General features: G+C 38.5%; 1 protein-coding gene across 32 annotated transcripts in view; it reads left to right on the plus strand.

Annotated features, from left to right (window-relative positions):
- TRDN (triadin) overlaps positions 1–14,416 on the plus strand; it is a 405,761-nt gene that overhangs the window by 102,254 nt on the left and 289,091 nt on the right. For all 32 annotated transcript variants that reach the window (XM_052645523.1, XM_052645524.1, XM_052645525.1 and 29 more), the window contains exon 5: positions 5,214–5,273. In XM_052645523.1, the coding sequence (XP_052501483.1) occupies positions 5,214–5,273 (60 nt within the window). The remainder of the gene's footprint in view (positions 1–5,213; positions 5,274–14,416) is intronic.

Below are 14,416 nucleotides of genomic sequence, written 5' to 3' on the forward strand. Positions count from 1 at the left end.
ACATACATTTGGAGGTAAATAATGACTACTTTGACCTTTTTCTTTGTCCCTTGTGTCCAAAATTGGTTCAGGTTTAGTGAACTATTTTTAAGGAGTGTCAAAGTTAAATGAAACTTTATGCTGCTATGCATTACTGCTGTGTCGCGTAAGTAGAGGTATTCCCCTGTCTATAGACATTATTGAATAACTAAAAGCTAGTATCAGTATACGAAATTTTATTTTTCTTTGAGTTTTGCTGAAAGCCATAGGGTAATAAATTTCTACTTTACTGACTTGAATCTTTAAATTTAATTTTCCATTCTCACACGAATGGCCCTTAGCTGGCAAGAGCAGTTGAGAGTAAGAAATTAGGCATTAGCTGTTTATGAGAAAAAAGATCTTTCTGAAGTCTAAATTGGTAGCATGCTGTTACTCAGTTGGGCAGGAGCCTGAATGGTCATCATTTCCTGGCTGAAGTGTAAGGAGATGGAACTGGCAGGCACACTGTGTAGAGGCTACATTGGCATCTTTGGACATTTGATAGCCTTGGACAGTGACAATAGTGATGTAATACAATCCTCAAAGAAAATGTAATATTGTAATAAAGCATGCAGAGACATTTAATTTATCCTTAAGTTTGAAAAGTAGGGGCAGAAAAAATTTTCTTTTTCTCTTCTAGGTTTTTTGCTGGTCTAATAATTAAATTGATATAAAGAGAAAAATAAAGTTCATACATATGGAAGCCCAATTAAAAATATGAAACCTGAAGGGCAGCCAAGTATTTAAGACTTATATAATTAGCATCCTGAGCTAAGGAAAGAGAGAGTGGTCTGAGGACACAAAGGGAAGGAAGGCCATTCAGAAGAAGGGACAAAAGATGTTTGGAAAATAAAGATTGTTCTGTTATACAGATAAGTTTCTTGTATCTCTGGTTATAGCTTTCTCTTTGGTACAGGCCATCTTTCCATGTATATTTAGGCAGTTGAGGGGAAGGTAAAGAGCTTTTTCTGAATCTACTGGGCTTTGATTCCCTTGTGCCAAAGAGATGTGTCTCACAATAGCAAAAATCAGTTCCAATTCAGAATCATCAGAAATAAATTTCTTTTGTCATCTACAAGCAAAGAAATGTATGTGTGTATGCCTTTCAAGGTTGGTTGTGCCTGTCTGCACTTATGTGTACAGAAATACTAAGTCTTCAAGAGATCACCAAATAAAAAAAAATTGTTGATGATGTTTTTGCAAAACATTGTCTATGTAAGTCATTATATTTCATTGTTAGCTGTAGAGATTTGTATGTGCACACACTGTGTGTGTGTGTGTGTGTGTGTGTGTGTGTGTGTGTGAGTTTTAATCTGGGACTCCCACTTTAAAAAAATCTGAATATATCTTTCCAGATCAGTGGAGCTGTCTTAGTTTATTGAAAGCTGAAGTTCAGAATCAGAAATAGAAAATGTTAGGACTTGGTCCTTGAGACTGTAATGAGCAGGACCCTCAGGGGCTCCTTGGACCGAAAGCCTCTCTGTATCACCCATTTCTTGTTTGTAGGGGAAAAAAGAAGCCTTAGTCTCTGAGGCCTTCTCTGACTTCCAAATTGCAGACTCAAGCAGTTACTAACTAAGGAAGTGAGGAGACACAGAAAAGTAGTCAATCTAGAAAAGTAATGATAGCTTCAACAATAGTTCAGTCACAGAAGATGCAACATTTCATATAAATTTTTAATTTAGCATTTCATCCCATTTTTATATTCAAATTAATCCCCTTTGGGAATAAGAAATTATTTCTTAAGGATGATTCCCTTGGTGCTTGCAAAGACCACTCTAAATCTTTGACCACTCTGAATCATTTTACTTAATCAGACTGAGTTATACAAGGCACCAGTCTTCTCCATTGCTTCTGGTAGTTTAAATAGGAGGGAGGAAGGAGAATGATATGGGCAAGGGAGCATTTTCAGTTTGGTTTTATGATTCATTTATAGAAGATTTAACCCTGTAAATGAACTAAGAAGGTAATTTGCCTGCCCCAGAACCAGACCAATACTGTCCAAAACTAATATAGTGTGAGCCACATGTATATTTAAATATTTTTTTGAGTAGCCACATTATAAAATTATAAAAATAAAAAAAAAATAAAATAAGAACTTCCCTGGTAGCTCTGCTGGTAAAGAGTCTGCCTGCAATGCAGGAGACCTTAGTTCGATTCCTGGGTCCGGAAGATCCCCTGAAGAAGGGAATGGCTACCCACTCCACTGTTCTTGCCTGGAGAACGCCAAGAACAGAGGAGCCTGGTGGGCTGCACTTCATGGGATCATGAAGAGTCCGACATGACTGAGCATAGCACAAAAAGAAAAATATGGAATTAATTTGAATAATATTTCTTAATTAATCTATAGTATCAGTCAGGTCTCAACCAAAGAAATAAAACCAGTAGGAAATTATGCAGATATATTTATCTAGTAAGACATTTGTTGCAAGGAATTGGCCTATGTGACTGTGCAGACTGGCTAAGCAAATCAGAATGCACAGGACAGGCAGTTAGAAAGTAAAAGTCATGAGCAAGCTTGCGCCCATGTGCACGCACCAAAGCTGTACACCCAAAGAATTTATTTTTTCCCCCAGGGAACCTCAAACCTGTTTTTAAGACCTTTCGATAGAACAGACAAGCCCGCCCAGATGATCCAGAACCATGTTTTTTAAAAATCAATAAACTAGGAATTTTAATTATATCTGCAAAATACCTTCCTAGCAACTTCTACACTGGGCTTCTCTGATAGCTCAGTTGGTAAAGAATCTGCCTCTAATGCAGGAGACCCCGGTTTGATTCCTCGGTCAGGAAGATCTGCTAGTGAAGGGATAGGCTACCCACTCCAGTATTCTTGGGCTTCCCTTGAGGCTCAGCTGGTAAGGAATCAGCCCGCAATGCAGGAGACTTGGGTTGGGAAAAAACCCTGGAGAAGGGAAAGGCTTACCCACTCCAGTATTCTTTCCTGGAGAATTCCATGGACTGTGTAGTCCATGGGGTTGCAAAGAGTCCAACACAACTTAATGACTTTCACTTTCAACTTCTAGATTAGTGTTCATTTGAATGATTTGAGATCATAGCCTAGCCAAGTTTACACACAAACCATCACAATATGTCCAAAATAATATCATCCCAATATGTAATTAATACAAAAATTATGATATATTTTATTCTTTTTAGCATTAAGTCTCCACAAACCGTTATGTACTTACATTTATAGCACATTTCAATTCAGATTAATCACATATCATATCCTTAACATGTATCCATGTTTAGTGGCCACTGCATTGGGCAATATGGGTGACAAAGAGTGATTGCTCTAAAGATATAAATTGTCAATAAAGATCGTTTGACAATATCTAACGACATTCTTTGTAGTCATGACTAGGGCTGGCGTAGCATCCAGAATCATTTAATAGGGTGCTGTGCTGCTCAGTACTCTACAGTGCACGCAATAGCCCTCAGTTCAGGTCAGTCGCTCAGTCGTGTCCGACTGTTTGCGACCCCGTGAATCGCAGCACGCCAGGCCTCCCTGTCCATCCCCAACTCCCGGAGTTCACTCAGACTCACGTCCATCGAGTCCGTGATGCCATCCAGCCATCTCATCCTCTGTCGTCCCCTTCTCCTCCTGCCCCCAATCCCTCCCAGCATCAGTCTTTTCCAATGAGTCAGCTCTTCGCAGGAGGTGGCCCAAGTACTGGAGTTTCAGCTTTAGCATCATTCCTTCCAAAGAAATCCCAGGGCTGATCTCCTTCAGAATGGACTGGTTGGATCTCCTTGCAGTCCAAGGGACTCTCAAGAGTCTTCTCCAACACCACAGTTCAAAAGCATCAATTCTTCAGCGCTCACCTTTCTTCACAGTCCAACTCTCACATCCATACATGACTACTGGAAAAACCATAGCCCTACCCACCTCCAAATAATGACTTTTCCCAATCCAAAAATCAATAATGCTAGGATGAGAAACCATGCTTTGGAGTAAGATCTGGAGACATAAGGTAGAGATTAAAAATAATGAGAGAAGCTGGAAGGTAAATGTTTCCTACGCTCTTTGGAAATCGTTCCACGCACCTTGAAGGCTTTTTCTGTTTGTTTGTTTTTTTTTTTCCAGAAATGTAGTTGGAAATCTTAACTCTTCTGTATCTCCATTGCCATTTTCAAAGTCATGAATGGGATAAGGGTAGAAGAGTGGCTTTATAAATAGTATAACTGATTAATGGAGAAAATGAGGGGAGGTGATCTTCACAATGTGATTATTTCTTTAACTGTTGAATGAAAGAAACTGTCTTTTCTGAAGATTTTAGGATTTTCCTCTAGTTGATCTTGATTTTACACATCCATAAAAATTATAAAAATGCAAATTCTAACATACAAATGGAGAATTTAGAATATGTACAGTAATTAGCACCATCTCAGACCGTCTGTAGAATAAAGTTGTGATAAATAAATAAGTTAAACTCATTAGCATTTTTCTAAGAAATACCATGGTATTTAAGACTAAGTCTCTTTTCAGAGGTAGTAATCATATTTGTAAACTCTAATCTCAAATTTACTTCTGTCCAAATTAACTGCAAATTCAGATTTAACTATATTTTCTAAGCCTTGGCAATGTATATATACTGAACTAGAAGCAAATTGAATATATTTCTTAAAACCTGATATTTAGAAAAAAATGTAACAGCTAACTAATTCTATGAAATATGTCTATCTGCTTGCAGTAATTATTGGTTAAATGCGATGCCAAATTTTGATTCTAAACATGGCTTAGAGTCAATACTTCTGAGATATATTTATTAGATAGTTACAGTTCATTTTACAGATTCTTAATTTAATATGTGGAAACTAAATCTTTCTAAATCTAAATGACATTTTTACTAAGGAGTCATAATTTGTATTGAGAGTAATTGAAATAAAACATAATTATAATTTGTGATCAGATTTAGCACTGAAAATGGTGGCAACATTTATTGATGTAAGTTTTAAGCTTTTTCAATAATTCTAAATTGTAGATAACTTCAAGTTTTTCCTTATATCAATAAATGAGGGATTTATGTGGCAATATGTTTCATTGATTCTTTCCTTTTAGATACCTATAAATTTGTTGGATAAAATAATTTGGACTTCATGGTAATATTATGACATTTAGATCATAGTTATGGTTTATTTTTGTACATTTTAAAAAAGAGTTTTTAAAAGCAAATCATAATTTTTCCTAGAAATACACAAAGAAAAGGCTGAAAAACTGGAGAAGCCTGAAAAGAAAATACAAACTAAAGGCAAGTGTTGAATTTTGTGTTTCATCTTGTTTTTATTCAGGGTATATATTTTGTACATTTACATGAGAGAATGGAAAATTTTTATGTTTACTGCTCTTTTGTCTTAATTTTTGATAGTGTTTAAGCAAGTTTACTTCTAGGGAAACTGTGTATAAATATATAATGCGTAATAATTGGATCAGAATAACTTCAAAATGGGTTACAGTCTTTCAGTTATTTGCAGTCAGCTTTTGTTTATTAAGCTAGTGCCACAAACATATATTTTGACCTATTAGCAAGCAATTTTCCTTCTTTAATCTGTTAATATAATAAATCAGAGTTTGGTTCTTTTTAACTTGAATTTTTTTATGCCATGCAATAACTTTGAAATCGTCAGCATAGAAATAAAAGTTTTGTCTTATCTCACTGATGACTGCTATGGTCTCAGAGCTTGCTTAAACAATCTCGCTGCACAATGACAGCGTGATAATTAATATCTTTTTCAGCTCAACTGAATCTAGTAACTGAAATCTTGCATTTAAGGCGTACTAATAATGGCCAGCATTGTCTTGCTCATCTTGCAAGCATCACTTTTCTAGGCATTGACCCATGTAGTCCTAAAACTTAAAAAAAAAAGAAAAAACACTTATAGGAAGCAAAAACATTCAAAAGAACATATTTCTTAAGATGCCCAAGTTTCCCCAGTGGTCAGTCTCATGTGATACTGGGTGAGCCAGAGCAAAATAAAAACCTCATTATTACTGAATTTGTGTGATGCAGACTGAAAATGAAAGAATTTTCCTGGATAAAAATGGAATGTTGTCTAATATTTATTATGTCCAAAACTGACTAGTACAAAATGATCTGTACAAATATCAAAGTTGCAAGTAGTAGTTTCATACAAGTTCTAATTAAGCTGAAATTATACCAGTGTGTGATTCCACATTAAAACACCATGTTTTCTTTTTTAATATACTTCGTGTACTTCCTTTTTGTGAAGAGTTCAAATCATTCTACAAATATTATGTCTTGAATCCTAATGTTTGAATTAGTTCCAGATTGGTCAGCTAATCTTTATACAACCAGGGACAATGAAGGTTACTCAATTGAAACCTATTTATATTTGGACTTAGAGAACTAATGTCTTCTTTCTACTCCCTTTCCCTTTTTGGTTCTTAATTCCTTTAGTCAGGGGAATTGGACACAGCTCTTGGGTATGAATTGACTAAGCTAGCCATCACTGAACTGGTTATGTGTTTCTATCAGCTGGAGGTTAAACAGAAACTCAACTGGTTCCACATGATTTGGGTGTCTGCTGTTTTATCTTGCAGACTGTACTACTAATCTAATAGCAGTGCTGCTGGAGTGGATGTGGTGATACAGATGGTACCATTTGCATTTTGGACCTGGCTCTATTAGAATCCTGCTGTTCAAGACTTTGAGCAGCGGGCTGTAGAGTGGGTTTATTAAACAAGTGAGTTTTGCATAATTAAAACAGTGAATCTGGCTGAAGTTTAAAATAAATTTCTGAAAGGCTGGGCTAGAGATTAGTACCTGAATATATTTCCTGAATAGATGAAATATATTTTGGGAAAGTGAACATTTCTCAAGAAAGAAAATGGAGCTTCAGTTGTTCAACAGTGAAATAGGCTTCAGAGGCTTTTTCTACGTTTTTTTTTTTTTTTTTTCGTGCAAGTATGAACAAAAGATTTCATTTTACTGCTTAGTTTCCTCATCCAGGTAGAACAGGATAAAACCTGCTTTCTATTCCCAAGTATTTCAGTGAAAATAAATGTGGTTTTATAACTGCTTATTTGTCTAGATAAATATTTTCTCTATACCACATTCCATATCAGTTATGGTTAGATATGATAGATAGTTAGGAATTTGTTATCAAAGCACTTGAATTCTTATAAGGAATGGTAGAGTATATCCGAGGTAATAGTAGCCTGCAATGATTACAGACAAGCCAGCAAATATCTGAGTCTAAAGAGATATGTTATGCAGAAGCTACTGTGTTAACTTCTGTTGCACAAAATGTCTTCACTCCTCTGTATTCTTTGTCCTAAAAATTAACATCACCATTCACCCATGTTATTCAAGCTAAAAAGTTAGGAGCCATTTTGACCTGAATTGGTACTCACCCCTGACTGGACTCTAGAATCATCTGGATAGGTTTCAAAGTATATATATCCAGGCCTTCCCTGGTGGCTCAGTGGTAAAGAATCTACCTGGGAATGAGGGGGACATGGTTATGACCCCTGTTCCAGGAGGATCCGACGTGACATGGAGCAACTAAGCCTGTGTGCCACAACTACTAAGCCTGTGCTCTAGAGCCTGGACACTACTGAGCCCACATGCCCTAGAGCCCGTGCAAAAGAGAAACCACACACTGAAGCCCGAGCGTGTGCGAAGCCCCCAGACTGAAACTTGAGAGTAGCCCCCACTCACCTCAACTAGAGCAAAGTCTGTTCATCAGTGAAGACCCAGCACAGCCAAAAATAAAACAGAAAGAGGAGGTTGTAATTAAAATATATATATATATATATATCCATATGCAGATTCCTTCCTGATTCCTTTAATGTTTGGGAGGTAAGGCTAGAATTCAAGTCACCCTCTTCAGATGAGAGGTCATGGTTAGAATATAGTCAGTTAAACTCCTGGCCTAGAGTTCAAGTATATCCCACAGAAGTTCTCTTTGACCAGCCAGTATGTTAAAATAACTTACACCTGGATGTCATTAGGCAGAACCTGCACCCACTGTTTTTCAGCCTCCTCCATTCTCCCTTGTCACTACTGGAGTAGACATTTATCTATCTGCTTTATCTCCGAGGGCCTTTGAGTTGCAATCCCTGACTTGTTGGTGTCTTTCAACACCAAAGCCCAATCCTGCTTAGCCCCTTGTTGTCCTCCCTTTTCACTCTAATTTAGTCCATTCTCACCTCTCCTCTCCCATTATTATCCCATCTACAATGATCTACCAAGTAGGTTGTGATAGTCACTTCTTAAGTGACTTCTGCATTAACCTGTCAGGCCTTCCCTGCATTAGCCCACCAGGCTCCTCTGTCCATGGGATTTTCCAGGCAAGAATACTGGAGTGGGTAGCCATTTCCTTCTCCAGAGGATCTTCCCAAGCCAGGGGTCGAACCCAGGTCTCCCACATTGCAGGCCGATTCTTTACTGTCTGAGCCACTATGAAAGCCCCCATTAACCTCTCAAATCAATACTAATCATACTCATGGGCTTAAATCCATCTGTTGTCATCATGATGCTATATATAGAGATAAAAGCCACACTGTCTGTCATAAGATAAAAGGCCCTCTTCATTATGATCACTAATAGATAGCCCTACACATTTCCAGCTTTGTCCACTTTACCGCTTACCTTCCTTATTCTGCAGCGTCCTCATTAGTCCCTTCCATTCCCGACTCTCTCCTTCCTCTGCACCAGCACTGCAGTCCAGACCCCACCAACACCCCAACCCCATGCCACAGACTGAACTGTCGGGCAGTCCCTAAGCCAGCCCTGCTGCGATCTCGTAACTCTTGACCATCGGCCACAGGGCAGGCTTCTGCTCATTTCTTTGATTCTCAGATGGAAAGTCAAATCCTTCAATAGGCCTTCTTTGCTATCGCTCACTCTATAGGCATTTAGTTACTTCCTCCATGCTACTTTACATCCATGCCTTCAGCCTTTAAAGCGTTTTGACACCAGATTTTAAATGTGGGTATGTGGATCTAACTCACTGGGAGTAGAAACAGTTTGTCTTCTTGTATGTTCTAGGTCCGTGTTGACATTTGCTCATATGATTCTGTGTTTCCTTATCAGTGAACAAAGAGATTCAGACTCAGTGGTCTCTCAGGATGGGATCAGCTTTGAGTTTGTGTGGTTATATTAAATTGAAAACCATTCTAATATCCTCTGTCCCGACCAATTGCCCAGTATGGGGATGGGACCCTTGCTTAAGTTCCCCCAGTCACCAAGGGCAGGTCCAGGCCTGCTGCCTCTCCTGTTTTCCCCACTACTTCCTTCATCCTACCGAGTTTCCGGTGGTTCTATAAATTCTTTTCCAGCGCTCAGGTATTCCTGCCCGCTGTCAGCTGCTGTTCTGCAAGATCTCCTGTGTCTGAAGGTGTATTCCTGATGTATCTGTGGAAAGAGATGTACTCCACTTCCACCTACTTCTCCGCCACCTTCTGTCTCCTCAAAAATCATTCTAATATCTCTAAAGTGCCAAACATATGAAACACACTCAACATATGTTGAAAATCAATGAATTAATTAATAAAGCACTTGTTTTCTCTATTTTGTTAATATTGACTTGATTCTGATGAGAGCTATTTCATTTGCCATTTCTGTGTTTATTTTCAAATATATATAATTATGCAACTTTCACTGGGCCGCTATAATGTTAAATTTATTTGGTCAGAGGCAATTGAAGAATTTAGCAGTTCCATATCAAAACAAAAACTATCTGTAACATGTAATCAGAAAAACCCACAATAAGTGTATAATATAATAATATAGGTTAAAGTAATAAAGATTAATTTGGACACTTAGGAAAATAAAAAAAAAAGAAATTAAATTATCAAATTAGCAAAATTCAATTATCCAGTGAAAAATAGTAATTCATTTTTTACTTCTCCTTTTTTTCCCTCCATGTGTTTACTCTTTTATTGAGTATTTTCTTATTTCTTTTTCAATTTCAAATTTAATTGTTGGTTTCAGATAACAGTTACACTTCTACTTAACTATTAAACATGTCAATATATTCATAGAACAAAGTAAACCAGAAAAGACTAGAACTTGATGATAAACATATAACTAGGAGAGAGAATTTTGTCTCTCTAGAATGGCTCCTAGACAATAGAAGGGCCTTTTAAGCATTCAGAGGAATAGATGTCTGCTACATCCACTTGGGTTGTCAAGTGTTCATGTGGAGAACTGACCTTCAGGAACAGGGAGGTAATTTACAAGGCAGCGTGTGTGCTGAAGAACAGCATGTAATTAACATCTGAGTAGGCCAATCGGTGGGAATGGAGGAGTGACCTGGCAGACAGATGGTGTAAATAGAAAAACTGGCTATAGCCATTAGGCAATAATACATATTAATTTATTCATTGCATTTACTTTGTGCCAAACACTCTGCTGAGCACTAAGAATTCAAAGAATAGGACTCAATCCAGTGAGAGACCTAAACAGCCAAGTACACAGCCACACTGTCATGTGGTCAGTGCTCCAAAAAGAGATGTCCTGGAGGAAAGTGAAAGTGTCAGTTGCTCAGTCGTGTCCAACTCTTTGCAACCCCGTGGACTGTAGTCCACCAGGCTCCTCTGTCCATGGGATTTCCCCGGCAAGAATACTAGAGTGGGTTGCCATTTCCTTCTCCAGGGGATCCCGACCCAGGGATCAAACTGCTGGTCTCCTGCATCACAGGAAGATTATTTTACAGTCTGAGCCACTAGGAAATACTCTGGAGGAGAAACGCTATTTGAGGAGACAGCTGGTTGCCTCAGTTCCTGAGGAGGTTTTCTGGCAGGGCCTTAATGCGAGATTTAGGTGGGCTGCTGTCTATGGGGTTGCACAGAGTCGGACACGACTGAAGCAACTTAGCAGCAGCAGCAGCATCTAGAACCTTAAACGGAAGATGTAACAGCTAGTTCAGGGGGCCAGTCCTCAAGGAACCTGGTAGGAACTCTGTTAAGAGAGCACAAGAGGAGTCCAGAGATTAGTGTTAGTATTAGTTTCCTAGGGCTGGCGTAACAAAGTACTGAAAACTGGGTGGTTGAAAATAGAAGTTTCTTGTCTCCCATTCATAGAGGCTAGAAGTCCAAAGTCAGGGTTTCAGCAGGGTTGGTTCTTCACAGGGTTCTGAGGGAGAATCTGTAGGCTTTTCCCAGCTTCTGTGGGCTGGGGTGGGGGTTGAAGGAACTGGAAGGGTGTGCTGGCTTTCATTGGCTTGTAGACAAATCATTCCAGTCTCTGCCTTCAGATTCAAATGGTGTTTCTTCCTGGGTCTCTGTCACGTCCTGCTGTGTTGTTCTTTCTGTATCCAAATTTCCCCTTTTCATCACAACACCAGTCATATTGTATTAGGGCCCACCCTCCTGAACTCATTTTAACTTGATTACCTCTGTAAAGACTATGTTTCCAAACAAGGTTACATACCTTTTCTCCATAAAATAATTAAACCTTAACTGTAGCACATGCATAAACAGCAGACCATTTTAAAAAAGGGTTAATAGAGAACAATCATCCTGATTGACTGGTTTAGTATTGTTTCTGAGAAACAATTATAGGACTGGAATCATAGGCTGGCAAGGGATTTGGCTGAAGCTGAGACTCAAATGCCAGAGAAGACAGGGCATTAAAATGTATCTAAATATCCTGGAGCCCTTTATGAAAGAGCTCTCAAGTCCACAGATTAATTTAGTCAGCCCATGTTGTATAAACTTACTTTTGCCTTCTCTCAGCTGGACTTAATTGACTCCTTAAAGTGCAAAATATATTTTATTTTCTTCTCTGGCTGCTGTGTATGATAAACCTGGAAAATGAGAACAGTAGGCCCTATACAAAGCTATACTTCTCTTCCTCCATAGCGATTATTCCTTTATGAGGAAACAATTATGGTTCTGACTGTGGCCATGTAGCCCCAGGTGAAGGAGAAATTATTCCTACAATTTAATCAGATTTGGGAGTAACACCAATCCTTTAGAATTAAAAGATCTATTTTGTAATTGAAAGCATATGTATCAGATGAGCTTTGTAACTTTAGATAATTTGCCTAATCACTTTAATACATAAATAAGTGTAATTTTACTATGAAAAAGAAGTGTGTGCACTATTGTAGGCTAGATTGTCGATAACATGCTCAGGAACTCTAATCAGCACACTCTGGCACATAAGAACAAGTCTGCACAGGACCTGGGATGGACAAAACAGCATGGTCTTGTGGGGAGAGTACTAGCTTAGTAACAGAATAACTATGTTCTTATTCTGTTCTACTGTGGACACTTAGGCGGCTGTATCTTCTCATCCATGAACAAAGAAATTCAGGCTAATTGATCTTAGGTTCTCCCAGCTCTAATATTGTGTGCTTATGTTAAAAATGATAAATTCTTCCTTTAAGAAAAATGGAAAATACAATCATAAAGAACTGTTTCTCTACTCAAGAATGCTTTTCTGCTGAGTTCATTATCATCATTTAAAGTGTGTACATCATTTTGTCTTAGCATAAAATGAAGATTCAACACATTAAAATTACAAAGAAGAAGCACACAGAGATATACACTATCCAAGAGTACATCTGGCATTTTTATTGAGTGGTGGCTAAAGCAAAATTTTTAAAAATGGGTTTAAAATGAATGTATATCTTGCTCTTTCATAAAAAGTGATGAATGGAAACATGAATATATATGAATTTTATGAAGCTGTTTAAAATGTTGACCTATTTAAAATTTACAAACCACTTCAGTGCTAATACCTCCCACAACAGAAGTGCCAGAAATCTGAGAAATAGAGCAGTTAATTAAAAGAAAACTCGATGAGGGGAACTTCCCTGGTGGTCCAGCTTTTGAGACTCTGCACTTCCAATGCAGAAGGTGTGAGCTAAGATCCCAAATTCCAGACCAGGGAACTAAAATCCCAAATGCAATGTGGCGTGCCAAAAAATAAGTAAAAATAGCAATAAGAATAATAAGATATTTTTTAAAAAAGAAAGAAAAATCAGTGAAATCTGTTACAGGTAATCATGCTCCCCAAATGAAAGAGAAGTGTTAGTCCATCAGTCGTGTCCAACTCTTGGTGACCCCACAGACTGTAGCCCGCCAGGCTCCTCTGTCCATGGGATTTTCCAGGCAAGAATTCTGGAGTGGGTTGCCATTTCCTCTTCCAGAAGATTTTCTCTGACTTAGGGGTGGAACTCAGATTTTACACTTTGCAGGCAGATTCTTTACCATCTGAGCCACCAAGGTGCTCCCCAAATTCTTTCACAATTCAAAGGTAATGTGCTATCTGATTCCTTTTGCTTTAGATACACAAGATTAGTCCTGTCCAGTAGCTCTGAAATCAAGTATGAGTTCCAGAGTTTTGCTTCATTAAATTTTCTTGCTAACCATCAATTAAAGAATAGAGTAGCCTATATAAATCAGTACTTTAAAACATTCGATGCCAAAACTTTTGAGTTTGAACTAAGAGCAGAGAGAACTGCAAAGGATTCTGACAACCTGACCCTCGATGCCTACTGCTTGGCCCCTTGGGAGTGTAGTGCCCATTAAAAGAACCCAGGGTCAGCTCACTGTGAGCACTGATACACTTCAGAAAAGGACACGGAGTCCGCCTGGAAGGTTGCCAGGACCAAGAGCTGTGGAAGCGCAGAGCACAGCTGGCAGAGTGCTGGAGAGGGGACATACGGGGAGGACGAGAGGCGCACTTTGGAGTTGAGCTGAGCTGAATGTTCTGGTCAGGGAAAGGTCAGAGTCTGGGCAAGTGCAGGAACGGCAGGGCCATGCCAACTCAGATGCCAAACATCAGGTCCGCTCCAACTGGCGGATTCTGTTTGTTTTTAATTGTCAGCATGCCGAAGGGACTTTTGTTTCTTGTAAATAAGGATGACAAACAAATTAAGCTCTAGCAGGTGCAACAAGCTTATTCTGCCCTGAGTTAAAACTGTCCTAGCTAAGATGTAACTTGCCAACAGAGCTGGTGATGAGAAAGGTACCTTTTTCTTCTTTCATATGAAAACGTCTGTGAATTCTAAGCAAACAGACGCAGGACCTAATGTAACTGTTGCAGCAGATTACTTTTATTTTAGAGGGATTATTATGGCAGTTGTTGATGGTGGCACAGTTTTGATCAAAGCAATATCAAACCTTAGTGTCTGAGCTCAGTCTTGCCAAAGTTTGAAGTTTTCATCCAAGGAGTTTCAGAGGCTGTCTGCTGTGGTGAACAACTCCCTAGAGCATGTGATTCCAGCTGCTTCACTGAGCAGTATTATGGTACCATTTCTGATACTGAAATTTCTGATACTGAAATTTCAGCATACAGGACTGTGTCTGTAAATCAAAACTTAGACTGCGAGGAACTGGAATTTTCCCCAGAGTAATAGGAATAAGGCATTAATATGCTAATTTGAGCCTGAATTCAGCCCCCTTGCTCTTTTGATT

This window comes from Budorcas taxicolor, chromosome 9 (assembly GCF_023091745.1).
Source record: "Budorcas taxicolor isolate Tak-1 chromosome 9, Takin1.1, whole genome shotgun sequence".
Taxonomy (NCBI): domain Eukaryota; kingdom Metazoa; phylum Chordata; class Mammalia; order Artiodactyla; family Bovidae; genus Budorcas; species Budorcas taxicolor.